The sequence below is a fragment of the Rattus norvegicus genome, chromosome 1 (assembly GCF_021556685.1).
Source record: "Rattus norvegicus strain SHRSP/BbbUtx chromosome 1, alternate assembly SHRSP_T2T, whole genome shotgun sequence".
Taxonomy (NCBI): domain Eukaryota; kingdom Metazoa; phylum Chordata; class Mammalia; order Rodentia; family Muridae; genus Rattus; species Rattus norvegicus.
The window spans coordinates 212,563,120-212,579,285 of record NC_141534.1 but is presented as its reverse complement, the minus strand read 5'-3'; the positions used below and the strand labels follow the sequence as shown (position 1 = coordinate 212,579,285).

Genomic DNA, 16,166 nt, shown 5'->3' with positions numbered 1-16,166 from the left:
CCATATAAAAAAGTTGGGTGTTGAGCTAGAGAGATGACTCTTTAAGAGGATCCAAGTTCAATTCCTAGCACTCACTTGTAAGAATCTGCAACTCCTGTCCCAGAGGATCTGATGTTTTCTTCTGGACTCTGCATGGACATACATGCAGACAAAACATCCATACATAAATGATGATGATAGAAACAAAAACGGGGTGTGCCATCGCCCAGGAGGTGGGGACAGATGAAACTGTAGGTTTTGCTTGCCAACAAAACTAACCTGAAGTTCCAGGCCAGGAAGAGGCGTTGTCATTAAAAACCAAGATGGATAGCTCCGGAGGCATGACACCAAAGGTAGACCCCTGCCCTCCACATTGCACACACGTAAGTACACACCCTCCTACATACACGTGTACACCCATATGTAAGAACAGGAATGTATTTGAAAGCAAAGACATTAGGGGCTGGAGAGATGACTCAGGTTAAGAGCACTGGCTGTTTGCTTCTGAAGGAGCCTGGTTCAGTTCCCAGTACCCTTATGTTGGCTCATGGTTGTGAGGTGTCAGGATCTGACACCCTCTTGTTTTCACTGACACTTCACACATGTGATTATAAAACAATCATGCACATAAAATAAAAATTAATAAAAAATCTAAAAACAGATGTAGATTTACTTTAATTTTTCTTTTCCTTCTTTCCCTTTTCTTCCTCCTCTTCCTCTACCTCCTTTTTTTCCTTGTTTTTAGAGACAGGGTTTCTCTGTGCAGCTCTGCCTATCCTGGAACTTACTCTGTAAACCAGACTGACATTGAACTCACAGAGATCCCCCTGCCTCTGACTCCTGAGTTCTTGAATTAAACGTGTGTGCCACCCCTGCATGGCTATAATTTTTTATCTTATGGGCATTTACCTTAGTATCTTTGTCCATTTTCTTTTTGCTTAGTAAATTTCAAACTAACAGGACCCATGCCTATTATCCCAGTTCCCTTCAGGGACCCGAAGGGAGATCACTCTGTTCCAGACCAATGTAAGACCCTGTCTCAAACCAACAAAAAAGCTAGGCTGCCTGCATCCCTCCCTCCCTCCCTCCCTCCCTCCCTCCCTCCCTCCCTCCCTCCCTCCCTCCCTCCCTCCCTCCTCTGTTCCTCTCTCTCCTTACCTACCCCTTTTCAAGCAGGGTCCCATGAAGCTCAGGCTAACTTCAAACCTTGAACTCCCAATCCTCTTACTTCTGCTTCCCCACTGCTGCCACTGTGCCTGGTTTCTGTAGTATTGGAGATGAAGCCAGGCTTCAAGCACACTGGGTAGACTCCCCCAGCCCAGCCATGGGCAGCCTCTCATTCTTGAGTTTGTGATTCTGTTGTCTTAGTGTCACCATAAAGTAGGAAGGAATCTTTAGTATGGTGCCTTTGATTAGATTGGTGCCCTTTTCCTTTTAAGATGCTGCTTGTTAAGTTATGGGGTAAAACTGTTTGTGATCTAGCTTGCTTGTCAAGCTAGTTTACAAAGCCTAAGCACTCAGATTCTACCCTGGAGGCTCAGGACGAACATCAGCTATCAGAGGTGAAATTGAGGATCAGCTTCATACGCAGACTCTTTTTTTTTTTTTTTTGGTTCTTTTTTTTTTTTTTTTTTCAGAGCTGGGGACCGAACCCAGGGCCTTGCGCTTCATATGCAGACTCTTAAACTTTGCTAGGTGCTTAGCCAAGGCTTGGCGATTGACAGTGCATTTTTCAGAATGCAGTAAGCTGCTGGTGGTGCTGCAGTAAGCTGCAGGTGAAAGCTATGTCACCCGAGTGCCTCACAGACAGAAGCTTAGCTCTTCACATAGAGTTTGTGGGAAGAGTTAGCAGCAGGAGTGGAGTGGGACCTGGGATCCCTGGTTGGGTACAGGGAGGCTGTGGAAGGAGGACTGAGAGAGGAACAGCAGAGGTCTGAAGGGCTGGGAGCTCTCAGAAGGCTGGTTACTTAGAGGGCTTTAGTGTGCCCCTGAGAACTGTGTGGGAGGGCTGTGATGGGCAGGGAGATGGGGCGCGTCCAGACTCTTCCTGGGTTGACAATGGCCCTTTCTTCTTATCTTTCCCATCCATCACTTACGTCTTTTTATGTGTTTTCCGGTAGGCAGTTCTTCTTGTTAGGGAAAACTTCATAAACAAGCATCCAGGGCCTTTCTTTCAAGTTCAGCTAAATTATTTTGTGATCTCGAACACTGGAGCATTTGTGTTTCCTGGGCTGTCAGCAGAATGTCAGGAAATGCTGTAATAAGCTGGCCATACCAGGGCGCACGTGTTCCTCAATGCCAGGAGAACTCTTGAGCAAGACACCTTTCAGTTCTGGTTTTCTACCTGACCTTCCATTCATTCTGGAACATTTCTGACCAACGGCATCCAAAGGTATGCCATATGAAAGCAGAAATGGTGACCTGAAGCCACTGAGGCTGAGGTAGGGGTGTGTGTGTGTGTGTGTGTGTGTGTGTGTGTGTGTGTGTGTGTGATCTATGTCTTCTGCATATGTTACAATGCCAATCAGTGTGTCTTGTATTCTCACAGGTTTTGAAGCAGCTCTAGATCTCCCTCAGATGCAATGTCTGGAAATCCATATGTCAGAATGCCATTCTTAAGTGAACTTGGCAGAAAGGCATCCAAAGTGATTCCTTTAGCAGTGCAGGTGCACTCTGCAGGGTGTCAAGTTTGTCTTCAGAGACACTTGTGTGCAGCTCCTCCTGATGAGCAGCCTTGGAAAGTAGTGTCATGGTGTTCAGTATTTGGATGTTGCCTGACATCTGCTGGCCTGTAACCCTGAAGTGGTTCTCAGTTGATGACGAGTGTGAGACTGTGACAAGAATTCTGGGTTTGGTCTTTGTCCTAGTCTATACCTCTTTTCCATTAAGATTCTTCAGAGTGGTAGGAACATCCTTTGTGGGTCACAAGTGAGTCTGAGTGCCCATGTTGTCTCAGGTTGGGGCTGGGCATCAGGAAGTTCAAGGTAACCCCAAGAACTTGGGGATCTCAGTCCCATCCCTTCCCTAGCCTGTAGGGAAGGGAGGGTGACTGAGGCCAGTGATGGCATCAGTCTGCCTGTACTTTAAAACCTCAGTAAAGGGACTGGAGAGATGGCTTAGCTACGGTTAAGAGCACTGACTGCTCTTCCAGAGGTCCTGAGTTCAATTCCCAGCAACCACATGGTGGCTCACAACCATCTGTAATGGCATCTGATGTCCTCTTCTGGTGTGTCCGAACACACCTACAGTGTACTCATACACATTAAATAAATAAATAAACAAACAACAAACAAACAAACCCTCAGAAAGGAAATGGGTGTGGTGATAGCACTTGGGAGGCAGAATGGAGGCTAGGTTGCCAGAGCCCCTACCTGGTGTGGAATGTGTTGAGTAATGTGAGAGAGAATAGGAAGAACTCCTTGTCTCAAAAGCAAAAAAACAAAACAAAACAACAACAACAAAAAACCCAAAAGAAAGCAAAAGAGTAAAAGACAGAGTGAGTAAATATCCAGATAGAGAGGTGGGTACTTCCTCCCACATGCCTTGTTCCTGAGACACACTGATGTGGTAGCTGTGGTCACCCTTGATCATGGCATTTATAGTAGAATGGTGGGCAGATATAAGTCAGCACTCCCCAGAGTTCTTTGGGCTACTCCAGCGTGTGATGCAGACTCAATAAGGGGCCTGCAGGAACCCTCAACATATAGGTCACAACCTTCAGGGGGCTAGGGTATGTAAGGTCTTGTGGGGTGGAGCCCACCTGTGGGATCTGATGCAGTATCTGGGTAGGCCATGTAGAGTCAAATGGAATTGGCAACCCAGACAGTGTGTGCTGGAGAAGTGCTTTGTGTGTGAATACTCCCCCGCTGGTGTGGGAAGTGTTGTGATATGTGGGTGAGAATAGGAAGAAGAACTCCATGTGTTTTCCTGTCTTCACTGGCCAATGAGGCCAGCATTCTGTTATTTTACCAGGGGAATGTAAAAGTTACTCAGGGCCCTGCCTTCAGGTTGGCAGGTTGGCAGCCTGTCAGGCCCAGAGAGCGCAGACACACTTTTACTTCCCACACCTACATGCTGTTTTGTGCTTAATGCTCCATTGCTGACAGCATCACAAGACATGGCCATTGCACTGGGACATGGCAGCAGTTTGTGAGGCACATGCCCGGGGGCCAGTGTCCCACAGGTATAGCAGATGGTTCCTTTGCAAGATAGGATGTCACAGGGTACTCAGACGGCTCATCTAAAGATTGGGCTGTCGGGTAGGAGAAACAGTTGTGGTTATTCTGTGGGGAGACTTAAATACATGTGGTAGTGCTGTAGGTGATATTCTATATGGAAACAGCGTGCGTCTGGAGTGCACTGTCTCACCCCTCACTCCCACAGACCTGTGTACTTCAATCAGCCTAAAAGGCTAAGCTAGAAGCCAGTGCTGGCCATTCAGTCTGTGGTTTGTGGTAAGGTGACCAGAGGAGGAGCTTCTTCTCAGACTGTGGACACTGGCTGTATTGTGCATGTGATGGCTAAGAATATTCAACTTTTGATACCAAATATAACTCACTTTAAGCTTATGGTAGTTTGCTGTTCTATAGTAGATAATATTCCATTCTGTCCCTAGTGCTAGAAGAGAGCTTTAAAAAGACAGATACTGCAAATCAAGAGGAATTATGCTGGCATTCAAATGAAATTAGCACATCAAGTGCTTGGTTTTAGCAGTAGTGAGGCAGCCAGGCATGATGCTGGTGCATGCCTGTGATCCCAGCACTCGGATGGAGGTAGGAGGATCAGGAGTTCAAGGTCATCCTCTGCTATGAAGTGAGTTTGATACCAGCTTGTCCTGTGTGTGCCATTTGTCTCAAACAAAACATACACAAAAGGAAAGGAAAGAGGGAGAAAGAGGGTAAGGCGACTGTCTAGGTGCTGGGCTGTGGGACTAAACCATTGGCCTTGGAGCTGAACCAGTGCAGAATACCCTTGCTCACATATGTATGAACACTTATGACTACACGTGGCTTTTAACTTTTTCATCAAAACATAACAAGCCTTTTCTGTAGGTTATAACTGTATTGGAGAGTGACAGACAGTAAAGTTGATGTCTTCAGTGCTCTGTGATTCATGGCAGTGGCATTGACAGAGCACATGTTCTCTGACTTTGCTCAAGTTCTAATTGTGTGGCATAGTAGAGTGAGTATCATTTTGGTAATGTTTGAAGTATGATTTCTGTTGTCATCAGAGAAGCTGAGCTACACATACATGGCCTTTCAAAATCACTGCATTGCTGTAGCTATGCTGGGAGATGCATGGGAATTAGCTGAGGATGACTGCACACATCCCACATGCTGGCCCATAACAGTCACACTAGCTCCTTGTTAACCACAGTGCCCTCAGGGACAATACAAGAAGAAAGATGTTGGCTCATCAGGGGTGACCACTTGCCAGGAGTGAGGAAATGTCCCAGCTGCCTAGCCCAGACTGTTGGTTAGCCATAGATAGGCCAAGGCCACACCAGGGCATTCAGTTCAGGGCTGACCTCCCACAGAGTTGTTTCAGGTTAGGAGTCCAGAACATGCTCTCCTTAGCTGCTGAGCCAGAAATTGAGAAAGGAGTGTGTTCAGCCCTGACCCTGTGTTTGAAACTGCTTCCTGGCTCTTCCAGGTCTGACTGGCTGTTTTGCTTCTTGTCTTTTGTTTGTAGCTAGCTATCTGAGCTTGAGTCCATATGTGTATGAATGCTTGCTTGTATGTATGTAAATGCACAGCTTGCATGCCTGGTGCCCTCAGAGGCCAGGAGAGGGTACCAGATCCCTTGGAAGTGTGAGTTTCTAGGACAGCTATAAATCATTGTGTGGGTGAGTGCTGAGAACTGACCCCAGGTTCCCTGAAAGCAGCTAGTGCTCTTAACTGCTTAGCCATCTCTCTAGCCCCCATATTCAGGTTTTGATGGGTCAGTTTAGGCCCTAGGAGACTCCTTAGCATGCAGCCAGGATAGAGCCAGCTCCAGAAGACAACCCAGGCCTGTGGCCATTGATGGGCCAGTGACTGGTGCTGGTTGAGAGGAGAGGCTGAGATCCTTGGTATCAAACCTTGAGAACAGTTTGTGAGCTGTGAAACCCTGAATCCAAGCTGTTCTTGAAGACTTTTTTAGCACAGATCAATCATAGCAAGTTCAGGGTAGAGATCCAGGACTATTCCCCAAATAACAGCAACTGGTACCACATGTGTCAGGAGACTCTTATTTGGAAAAAAGCGGCCACTGCCACAAAGAAGGTGACTTGAATGACATCAGTGGCTTCATCTCCATGAATGACAGTCAGCCATTGTATCTCTAGCCAGTTACCTGGGTCCCTCCAGGAGTCACAGAGCCACACGAAGGGGCGATTGACCTCCTGTCAAGCTAATGGACCAGCAGTTCCACTGCCCGGCAGTCAAGTGGCACATGTGTGTCATTCTCATGGGATCGGGCAGTCTTGGAACCTGAGTAGAATGAAGAATCTTCACATGTATTCTGAAGGTAAATGAGTATGAAGGAGAAACTGTGTGATGTGCCTGAGATCAGAAAGGCCTTTCCCAACATGGATGGGTAGTGAGCTACCTAGGGAAGCTTTCCAAACGAGCCAGGTGCGACTGTCAGAAGTGTTGACTCAGGAGGGTGAGGCCTAGGAGTTTGCAGGTAGCTTTTCTGCATAGGGCATCTCTACTCTGTAGGTCATGTCCTGTTACCTGAAACCTGGGGTTGGTGTGGTCTGCTGAAACCAGAGTCCATCCAGATGGTATCATGTTTCTACCAGGCAGCATCTCCTTTGACGGTGGTATCTCTTGTGCCCTCACCATCACTTGGGCATTGCACACTGGCTAAGCAGACATTCTGTTATGGAACTGAGCTTCTGCCTGCTGGGACACTTAGGCCAGCAGGAAGGTACACAGAACAGGGACTAGGAGGCTGGCTTTGCTAGCACACAGCAGGGGAAGTTGAGGAAGAGCTCTGTAGGAAGTGCCCGAATTTTGAACTGTAGGGTGGCAGAGCTGCTCTGGAGTGGGTAGATTTGTGAATCTGAGGCAGAGGACCAATAGGAGGTGATGTTCAGAAGGGGGCAACGACAGTTTGAGGAATGTGGGCTTTCCTGTGGGCAGCTTGCTGGCTGTGAGGCAGGGATTACAGGTGAAGCCACCGTTGCTCTGTACTTGGAGGGCTCATGCTACCTGGCAGTGAGTAGTGAGGGACTGGTTGGTGCCATGCTTACTAGGTTCATGTTCCATGGCATCGAGGTGTTTGACAGAAGCCATCTAGGAAAGGCTATGGCAAGCAAGTGAGTTTCCTGGAGATTGCCCACAGTTTTGCAAGGCTGCAGTGGGTGCACTCTAGGAGGCACAGCCCCAGAGACTTTGTCCCAGGATTGCTTCTTGCAGTTGATAATGATTCCTGGGCATTAGCTCACCCTATTGGACTTTCTTGCAGATCAACCTTCATGTGAATTTTCATGATCTAATGCTGTTTAGATGAATTAATGACTTTATAGAACTCAAACAATTTTAGGAAGAAAGTTTAAGGAAGTGGTTTTAGTTGTTTTGCCAGAAAGATAAAATGAAGTTAGAATCCAGACTAGAATGTGCCCTCCTCATAGAACAGTAAGTAAAGGTTGCATAATAAAGAGTGCTACGAGTTTTCATTAACTACACTAAGAAGAGAAATAGGCTTGGGACAGATTTGTGATCAAGGAAAAACAATCATTCTAGGTCAGATCCAAGGATGACGCCACAAGTGTGCACTATGATAAAAAGAGGCCATGTGAAACTGTTGCTTTGAACTTATAATGAATGAATGAAGCCCTGCTTTGAACTTACTATGGACATCCTTCTGTTACTTTCCTTTTGTGTAACATTTATCTATGAGATAATTTTATAAAGAAATTTTGTCTAAAAAGATTAAGAGGAAAAATAAAGTTTGGCTGTTGGGGCTCTGCCCCATCTGCCAAATGTATATATGTCTATCTGTCTGTATGTATGCACACTTAAGAGTTCAGAGTTTCTCACTGGGCACTAGTTAAGTTTTGTTCTATCAGTAGTGCTGACCCAGTCAATGGCCCACGGTTGTCAGTGGGGGCAGAGGTAGGGGTGTGTGTGTGTGAATCGGCTGCTATCAACACGACCCCAATTATAATGCCATACCCTGCTAGTTCCTGTTACCCGGATGCTGGACTAGGCTTTTATCAGGTGTTACTGCTTCTCATCAGAACAAAGGAGCTTTGGTGTTGACCTTATGCCACAGGGCCTTTGTGAAGGAACCTAAGTAAAATCTAACTCTCAGGTTTTGTTTGTTTCAGAAAAACAGAAGACAGATTTGAAAGAAGGAAGAAGGGGTACCCAGGGAATTAGGCAGCTCTGTAGTGGACCAAACAGACATGGTGGCTTGATGAAACAGGCTCTGGGAAGTAGATGGTTCCAGGAGATATGTATAGGAGGTACAGTCAGCCGTAGGAGTCCCCAGTAGCAGGTGATGTAGGGAGTGGAAGGGGGTGGCATGCTGTCTGGGCATCTGACCTGTATGACTGGGTACTGATGTTTACTGGCTTAGGAGCTGGAGGCAGGGCAGGAAGAAGTGATGATCCTAGTGTGAGAGTGTATGGAGCCTTATGAGATACCCAAATAGAGACAGGCACAGATGGGCATAGGGCAGGAGGTAGGACAAGCAGATACACCCCAGGGTCACCCATATTTTAAAGTGGTAAAGCAGGAAATGGGGTGCATGGGTGGCTTCTAACAGCCCTTGCTCTTCTAGCAGGCCGGATGAGGAGGGAATGGAAGCTAGCTTCTACCCTCAGTGGAGGCTGTGTTGTCTTGAACTCTTCTGGGGAGGAAGTGGGGCTGAAACCAGGCTGCACAGATGTGAGGACAGGAGTAGGGCTCGCAGGCCAGGGAGGAGTGTGGGCCATCCCTGAGCAAGTTGGTCTCAAGTGGCCAGTTCCTACTGCCATGCAACTGAGCTTCCACCTTGTTCACAATTAAAATAGAAGATTTTACTTTACATATTATTTGTGTATGTGTATGTGTATGTGTATGTGACTTTCCGGAGTCAGTTTTATCCTTCCACAGACTGTTGGGCTTGTGCAGCAAGTGCCATTACCCACAAGCCATCTTGTTGGCCCCCCCTCTTTTTCTAGTTTTAATGTTTAATAATCCATCCTCATGAAGTGATATAAATGGTCACTTTTAGTACCTTCACTGTCTACAGTGAAGTAGGTCACAGCACTAACAGTTCAAAAGTATTTTTCTGTAGTTGATCTGTATAAAGAAGAGGCGTTCATTTGCTTTTAGCAAATCCAGCCTTCCTGAAAGACATCCTAACTAACTCATCAGCTCTCTGTAGGGCTAGGTGCTTCTTCTCCCACTGAGGCCAAACATGACAGCCAAGTTAGGGGAATGGATTCCACAGACAGGCAACAGCTTTAGGGATTGACACCCCCCCCCATGCTACCCCCCCCCCCCCCCAACAGCTCCAGTTGTTTGGGACCCACATGATGACCAAGCTGCACATCTACTACACATGTCGGGGTTTGTGTGTATCTTTTCAGACAGGTCCTCTCCATAGCCTAGGCTGGTCTCAAGCTGGTGATCCTCCCTGCTTTTGCCTCCCAAGGGCTGGGATCACAGCAGTGCAGTGCTATACCCAGTGTTTGTGTTTTAACCTGCTACTAATAGATAGTGTTCAGCTCCTGACAAGCTGTTGCTTCTGTGCTCTTGAGGCTCTGGGTGGGTCCCAAGAGGCTGTGACTCATGGGTAAGTTTGTCCCACCCTCCAGTCCTTTTCTTCCATAGTTTGTGTTAGTGTGGACAGTGGGGGAGAGGTGAGTGCTGGTGTGACAAGGTACATCCCACCCACATTGCTGTCTTCATTTCAGATCCAAGTCAGGCAGCTTGTGTGACTGTAAGTGGCCTCAGTTGTGTGAGTCGGCTTTTATGTTGAGACTCATTTTACTGTTCCTGCTTTTCTTTATACTCTGTCCTAAAAAAACAACAAAAAAGTGCTTTTTTTTTTTTTTTTTTTTTTTTTTTTGGCCTTTGGTGAAGTTCCCTTCTCTCCAGCTTGGATTTTTGTTTTGTTTTGTTTTGTTTTAATTGCATGATGCAGATGAAGACCCTTGCTTTTCCCACAGTGTTTCTGCTACTGTGTCTGGCTTATTTCAGCAGCACAGTATCCTCAGGCTATCCTTGTGTGTGGTACACCTTTTTTTTTTTTAAAGATTTATTTTGTGTATGTGAGTACATTGTCACTGTCCTCAGACACACCAGAAGAGGGCATCAGATCCCATTACAGATGATCCTGAGCCACCATGTGGGTGCTGGGAATTGAACTCAGGACCTCTAGAAGAGCAGCCAGTGCTCTTAATGGCTGAATCATCTCTCCAGCCCACAACTACTTTTTAAATCTGGAATAATCATGGATGTTTTTAGTGCAATAACAAAATAAAATTTAAACACTAAAAGGAGTGCCATTGATGGTGCTGGCAGAGTATGGGGTGCAGAACATCACACAAGTGTGGAAGGGGTCAAGCCAAGCATTGTGGACCAAATTTGCTAATTTTAGTGGTTTATATTATTTTAGGAGGGGTTAATTTTTATGTGAATGAGTGTTCCCCCTACATGTATGTATGTATACATGTATGTCCTGATGCCCATGAAGGTCAGAAGAAGGCATCAGATAGAATTTTGGATGGTTGTCAGCTGCCAAATAATTGTTGCACATTCTCTCCTGCTCCAGAGTTAGATTTTAAATGAATATCCAGAATTCTCAGTGATTATGTTCTCTATTAAATATGGCCACATCAGTTAATAGCCTAGGCTTGCAGAATCCCTAGGCATGGCACCTTGAGTGACGACTGCACAGTCTCAACCTACATATAGCCTTGGTGCCTGCTCTTCTTTTTCATCCACTGTAACTGGGTCTGGAGAGAGAGCAAAGCAGTTAAGAGTACTTGCTGTGCTTATTAGAGTTCTCGGGGTCAGTAACTAGCACCGACAAGGCAACTGACAACTGTTTTTAATTCCTGTTCCAGGGACTCTAATGGCCTTTCCTGGCTCAGCCATGTCCTCTGTCTCCCTGGAGCTGCTCCCTAGAGACAGCTCTTTCAACTGTTGGCTGTCTTCACCCACAGCCTTGGGGCACAGACAATGTTGCAGGGCCAGCCTGATGAAACCAGGTGCCTGGTAGTCAGTTGGCTGATGGCAGTGGTTCTTTGTGGCTGGGATTTGAACACATGGCCTTTTTGTTTGTTTGCTTTGTTTGATTTTGTTTTAAAGCAGGGAAGCCCTGTGTCCTGAAACTTGCTCTATAGACCAGGCTGCTCTTGAACTCAGTGTCCACCTGGCTGGATCAAACATGTGCCTGTATTTTAAAATTGCCTACCACCCTTTATACTTTGAATGACTGATTGGTTTTAAAAGGCCCAGAGAAACAGCAGGTGGATTACTGCTGAGCACTTTTGCAAGGGTTTGTCTCCATTGAGAAACCAGCAAGAGCTTGTGGACACAGGGCTATATTCAGCTTGTCTCTGGTGTCCTGAACACTTATAGACAGTGTGAGAAGTACCCCGGGGCAGCACCGTGGGATAGCCAGCCCTCCCCCCCCCCCCCCGCCCCCAGGAGCTCTCCTCATCTCTGCAAAAGGTTTTGGTCTTGTGAAAAATCAATTTTTTTTGGAAGATAATTTTGTAATTATATTTATATACAGAAAACTTAAGTGTACATTTAACCCAATTTAGTGGCGAGTTCTTTAGCCTTTGCCTTTTCCAGCTTGGCAATGCAAGCCACAGACTTAGGACCCAGGACGTTGCCTCCCCAGTGGCAGCGGATCTCGTCATATCTGTCATTATAATTGGTCCTAATAGCTTCCACCAGCTTAGCCAGAGCACCCTTGTCTTCCGAGTTAACCTGTATGAAGGCAACAGTGGTGCACGTCTTCCTGTGGACCAGGCGCCCCAGCCTGGCCTTTCCCTTGATGATGCAGTAGGGCACCCCCATCTTTCGACAAAGGGCAGGCAGGAAAACCACCAGCTCAATGGGGTCTACATCATGGGCAATCACCACCAGCTGAGCCTTCTTGTTCTCCACCAAGGTGGTGACTGTATTGACTCCTGCTCAAAGGACAGGTGGCCTCTTAGTTGGGACATCCCCTTTGCCAGCAGCTTTCTTCTCAGCGTGGGCCAGCAGCCTTTGCTTCTTCTCCTGCTTTGTCTCTGGCCTGTACTTGTGGGCAAGCTTAAGCAGCTGAGTCGCTGTTTGCCTGTCCAGGGCCTGGGTGAACTGGTTGATGGCAGGAGGTACTTTGAGCCGCTTATAGAGGATGGCTCTTTGCCGCTGCAACCTGATGTATCAGGGCCATTTGATGAAGCACGTGAGATCTCTTTTGGTCTGGATGTCCTGTCCAGTGCCGAAGTTCTTAGGCCTTTTCTCAAAGGATTGACCACCTTTTTGACCTCTTGTTTCTTGACCACGGTGGGGGCCGGGGCCACCTTCTTCCCCTTGGCCTTCTTTCCTTTGGGCATCTTGCTCAGCTGGAGGAGATGAAAAATCAATTTTTAAGGTTTGCCTTTGGGCACACTTTCTGCCTAGAAGACTAACCTTGAAATGCCCCAGAGAAAGGAGGTTAGACCAGGCCAGGCTGTAGGGTTTTTTGGTTTTGTTTTTTGTTTTGATACAGGGTTTCTCTGTGTAGCCCTGGCTGTCCTGGAACTCACTCTATAGACCATGTTGGCCTTGAACTCATAGGCATCTCTACTTGTCACTGCCTCCTGAGTGCTGGGATTAATGCCAGGCACCTTGTAGGTTTATTCTTTGCTGCCTCCAGTGGTGCTAAGTCATGTGTTCAAGTCATTAACAGTGCCTTTACCTACTCTATTCCTGATCCTCTGAGGTTGCTGACGATGTGGGCTTGGCTTGCACCATGCCTACTAGTCATAACTGGGACACAGGAGAGGGAAGGTTGCTGGGCTAGATGAAAGGTCTGGGTTATTAGGGAAGCCTGGAGACAGGCCAGCCAATCTCCATTTCTTTGGCGGATCAGAGACACCTTCTAATGCATTCTGCTGGAGGGAGACTCTTGGGGGCTTTTCTCAGATTTCTGTTTGCATGTGAATGCATTCAATCTTTCTTATGCTTGTCACTGTAGGAGTTTGCTGCACTCACGAAGGAACTCAATGTGTGTCGGGAGCAGCTTCTGGAGAGAGAGGAAGAAATTGCTGAGCTGAAGGCAGAGAGGAACAACACTAGGGTGAGTCACTTATGCCCTTCCCACTCTGCAGAGGGGCCAACAGCCCATTGGGCACCTTTGGGACCTTAGCAGATTTTAATTCAGCCTATGGGGCTTCTGTGCTTGTACTGAGTTGACTTTAACTTCCCTTGCCTATGAGGCAAGCACTTTACAGCCTGCTGGGCTCTGTTGCAGCTGCTGTTGGAGCACCTAGAGTGCCTTGTCTCCAGGCACGAGCGCTCTCTACGTATGACAGTGGTGAAGAGGCAGGCACAGTCACCTGCGGGCGTGTCCAGTGAGGTGGAGGTTCTGAAAGCCCTGAAGTCACTGTTTGAGCACCACAAAGCCTTGGATGAGAAGGTACCGTCACCACACGGACATCTGTATATGCCCTGTTGGGAGTTTCATTGGCATTGTGATGCTTTGCAACTTCTGGGGCTCCTACAGAAAGCTTTTCTCTGTTAGAAGGCACTGGCGCATGGGCTGATGAGCATCTTTGACTTGAGTGTCTTAAAATTTTTATATCAGTGTGCTAATAAGAATTCGGGCCTAGTATGATTCCTAAAGCCTATAATCCTAGCCCTTGAGAGGTAAGGAGGCTTGCTGAGAGATTGAAGCCTGCTTGGCTACATAGATTAGTAGAAGTTTCTATCTCAACTTTTTTCTCCCCTCCCAAAAAAGAAAATAATTAGTGGTCTGGCTTATTTAGGGACAAAATTTTGTCAGATTAAAAGTATACACACCTATAGTCCCTGTACATAAGAGACTGGGGCAGCCGGGGTTCCCAGGGTCCAGTCAGCCTAGCTCAAAAGTGGAGGTAGAGGGGGCTGGAGAGATGGCTCAGCGGTTAAGCACCGACTGCTCTTCCAGAGGTCCTGAGTTCAATCCCCAGCAACCACATGGTGGCTCACAACCATCTGTAAAGAGATCCGATGCCCTCTTCTGGTGTGTCTGAAGACAGCTACAGTGTACTTATATATAATAAATGAATAAATCTTAAAAAAAAAGTGGAGGTAGAGTGCCAGTATACTGTGTTTTGCTAATGCTGTGTTGCATTGGGCACACAGTGGGAATCCAAGTGCACACTCAGCCCTTCTCTTGCAGGTACGAGAGCGATTACGAGTAGCTCTGGAGAGATGCAGCTTGTTAGAAGAGGAGCTAGGTGCCACCCACAAAGAGGTAAGCTTGGGTTCTGTCACGGGATGGAGCTATAGGGGTTGTTGATTCTCGTTACTTATATTTACCAGTATAAGACAATAATAGACACCACCAGTTACTTCTTTTCTTAGGTGTAGATCAACCTGCTGGGGTCACTGGACTCTGTCTCCGCCCTCATCCTCTCCCAAGTACCTCTCTCTTCACAGATGACAAATGCTCTCTAGAGCTCTGCCCAGAGCTTCAGCTGCACAACTGTTAGAGCCACTTGTTTCCCAAGGCCACCTTTGCTCATTTCTCACACTAGCGAGTTCAATTTTTCTCTTTTAGCTAATGATTCTTAAAGAACAGAACAGTCAGAAGAAAGCACTAACAGAGGGAATGCTTGATGGGAACCACGAACAGGAAAATGCACCGAGCACCAACGGCAAGGCAAGTCCTTGGCTTTTTCTTTTCCTGTGGGGTCTCTGGTTTTGTTTGCTATGCGGGGCTGTTGGGGAATAGTGGCAGGGTCTGTGTCCACTGAGGAGCAGGTTCCTCTGAAGGTCTGTGCTTTCCTGGAGGAATGCCAAATGGTGCCATGAGGCTGTGCTTTTCAGAGATCTTCCGATGGCTCCTTGAGCCATGAGGATCTTGCCAAAGTGCTGGAGCTGCAGGAAGTCATAGACAGGCAGGCTCGAGAGCAGAGCCAGATGAAGGAGCGCCTGGCCTCCCTGTCCAGTCATGCAGCAGAGCTGGAAGAGGATCTGGACACAGCTAGAAAAGACCTCATCAAGTCTGAAGAGATGAATACGAAACTGCAGCGAGAAGTCCGAGAAGTGAGTGCGGGCTGCGCCTGGCTTCCTGCTCCCTCTGTCTTTTGCTCTCACTAACTGGGACCTTTGGGATACACACTGGGCACCCTCTCTCCTGCACCCTTCACGTGAGGATCACATGACTCAAGGCTGCTGTAGTGTGCTCTTCCTTATGATTAGTTTCTTCTCACTTGCTCCCAGAGCCCACAGACATGAGGCTAGTTGTGCTTTTGAAGGGATGAGAGGTGGCCAGCTGTTCCTGTCATGTTGTGTGGTATCAGTGCCGAGTACTGAGGTGGTTCACTCTGGCCATCAGGGTCTTTGTGGAAATGTTAGTTATATATGCACCTCATAACCAGTTTTCCCTGGTAAATTATAGGACCTTCTTTAACCATTAGAAAAGAAATGAGAGCGGCATTTTTCTTGTAAAGCTCTTTTTGGCCCATCTGAATCTGTCTTTTTTTAGCCCAGGAAGGCCCCTACCTTATAGCATATCCCATATCGGGAGCTTTAGTTGTAGAGATGATGTGATTTATTGTAAGACTTCAGATCAAAGAAAACACTGCATGTATTAGAGAACCTGCTAGGTTGTCTTGTTGTTGGGTCACAGGGAATTATTTCTGTGGTAGAGTGTTGGGATGTTCTTTTAAGACTTGCCTCTTGGGGTTGGGGATTTAGCTTAGCGGTAGAGCGCTTGCCTAGTGAACACAAGGCCCTGGGTTCCGTCCCCAGCTCCGGAAAAAAAAAAAAAAAAAAAGAAAAAAAAAGACTTGCCTCTTTAAGAAATAGATTAAGGGTGGTTAGAGGGATGGCACTGTGGTTAAAAGCAATGGCTGCTCTTCCAGATGAGTTGGGTCAATTCCCAGCACCCACAACTCACAACTGTCTGTAATTTAACTACAGTTCCAGGGGATCTGTCACCCTTACACAGATGTGTATACAGGTAAAATATCATTTCAATGCACATGCAATATAAAAAATCTGTTAGGAAATAAGGAA

General features: G+C 46.9%; 1 protein-coding gene across 25 annotated transcripts in view; it reads left to right on the top strand.

Annotated features, from left to right (window-relative positions):
* The window catches only part of Ppfia1 (PPFI scaffold protein A1), a 76,993-nt gene that overhangs the window by 21,317 nt on the left and 39,510 nt on the right, over positions 1-16,166 (top strand). For all 25 annotated transcript variants that reach the window (XR_015619440.1, NM_001106320.2, XM_087547775.1 and 22 more), the window contains 5 exon segments: positions 13,138-13,239; positions 13,414-13,578; positions 14,323-14,397; positions 14,704-14,805; positions 14,973-15,191. Coding sequence is in view for 24 of the 25 variants with exons in the window: in NM_001106320.2 (NP_001099790.2) it covers positions 13,138-13,239; positions 13,414-13,578; positions 14,323-14,397; positions 14,704-14,805; positions 14,973-15,191 (663 nt within the window). In the remaining variant the exon portion in view is untranslated.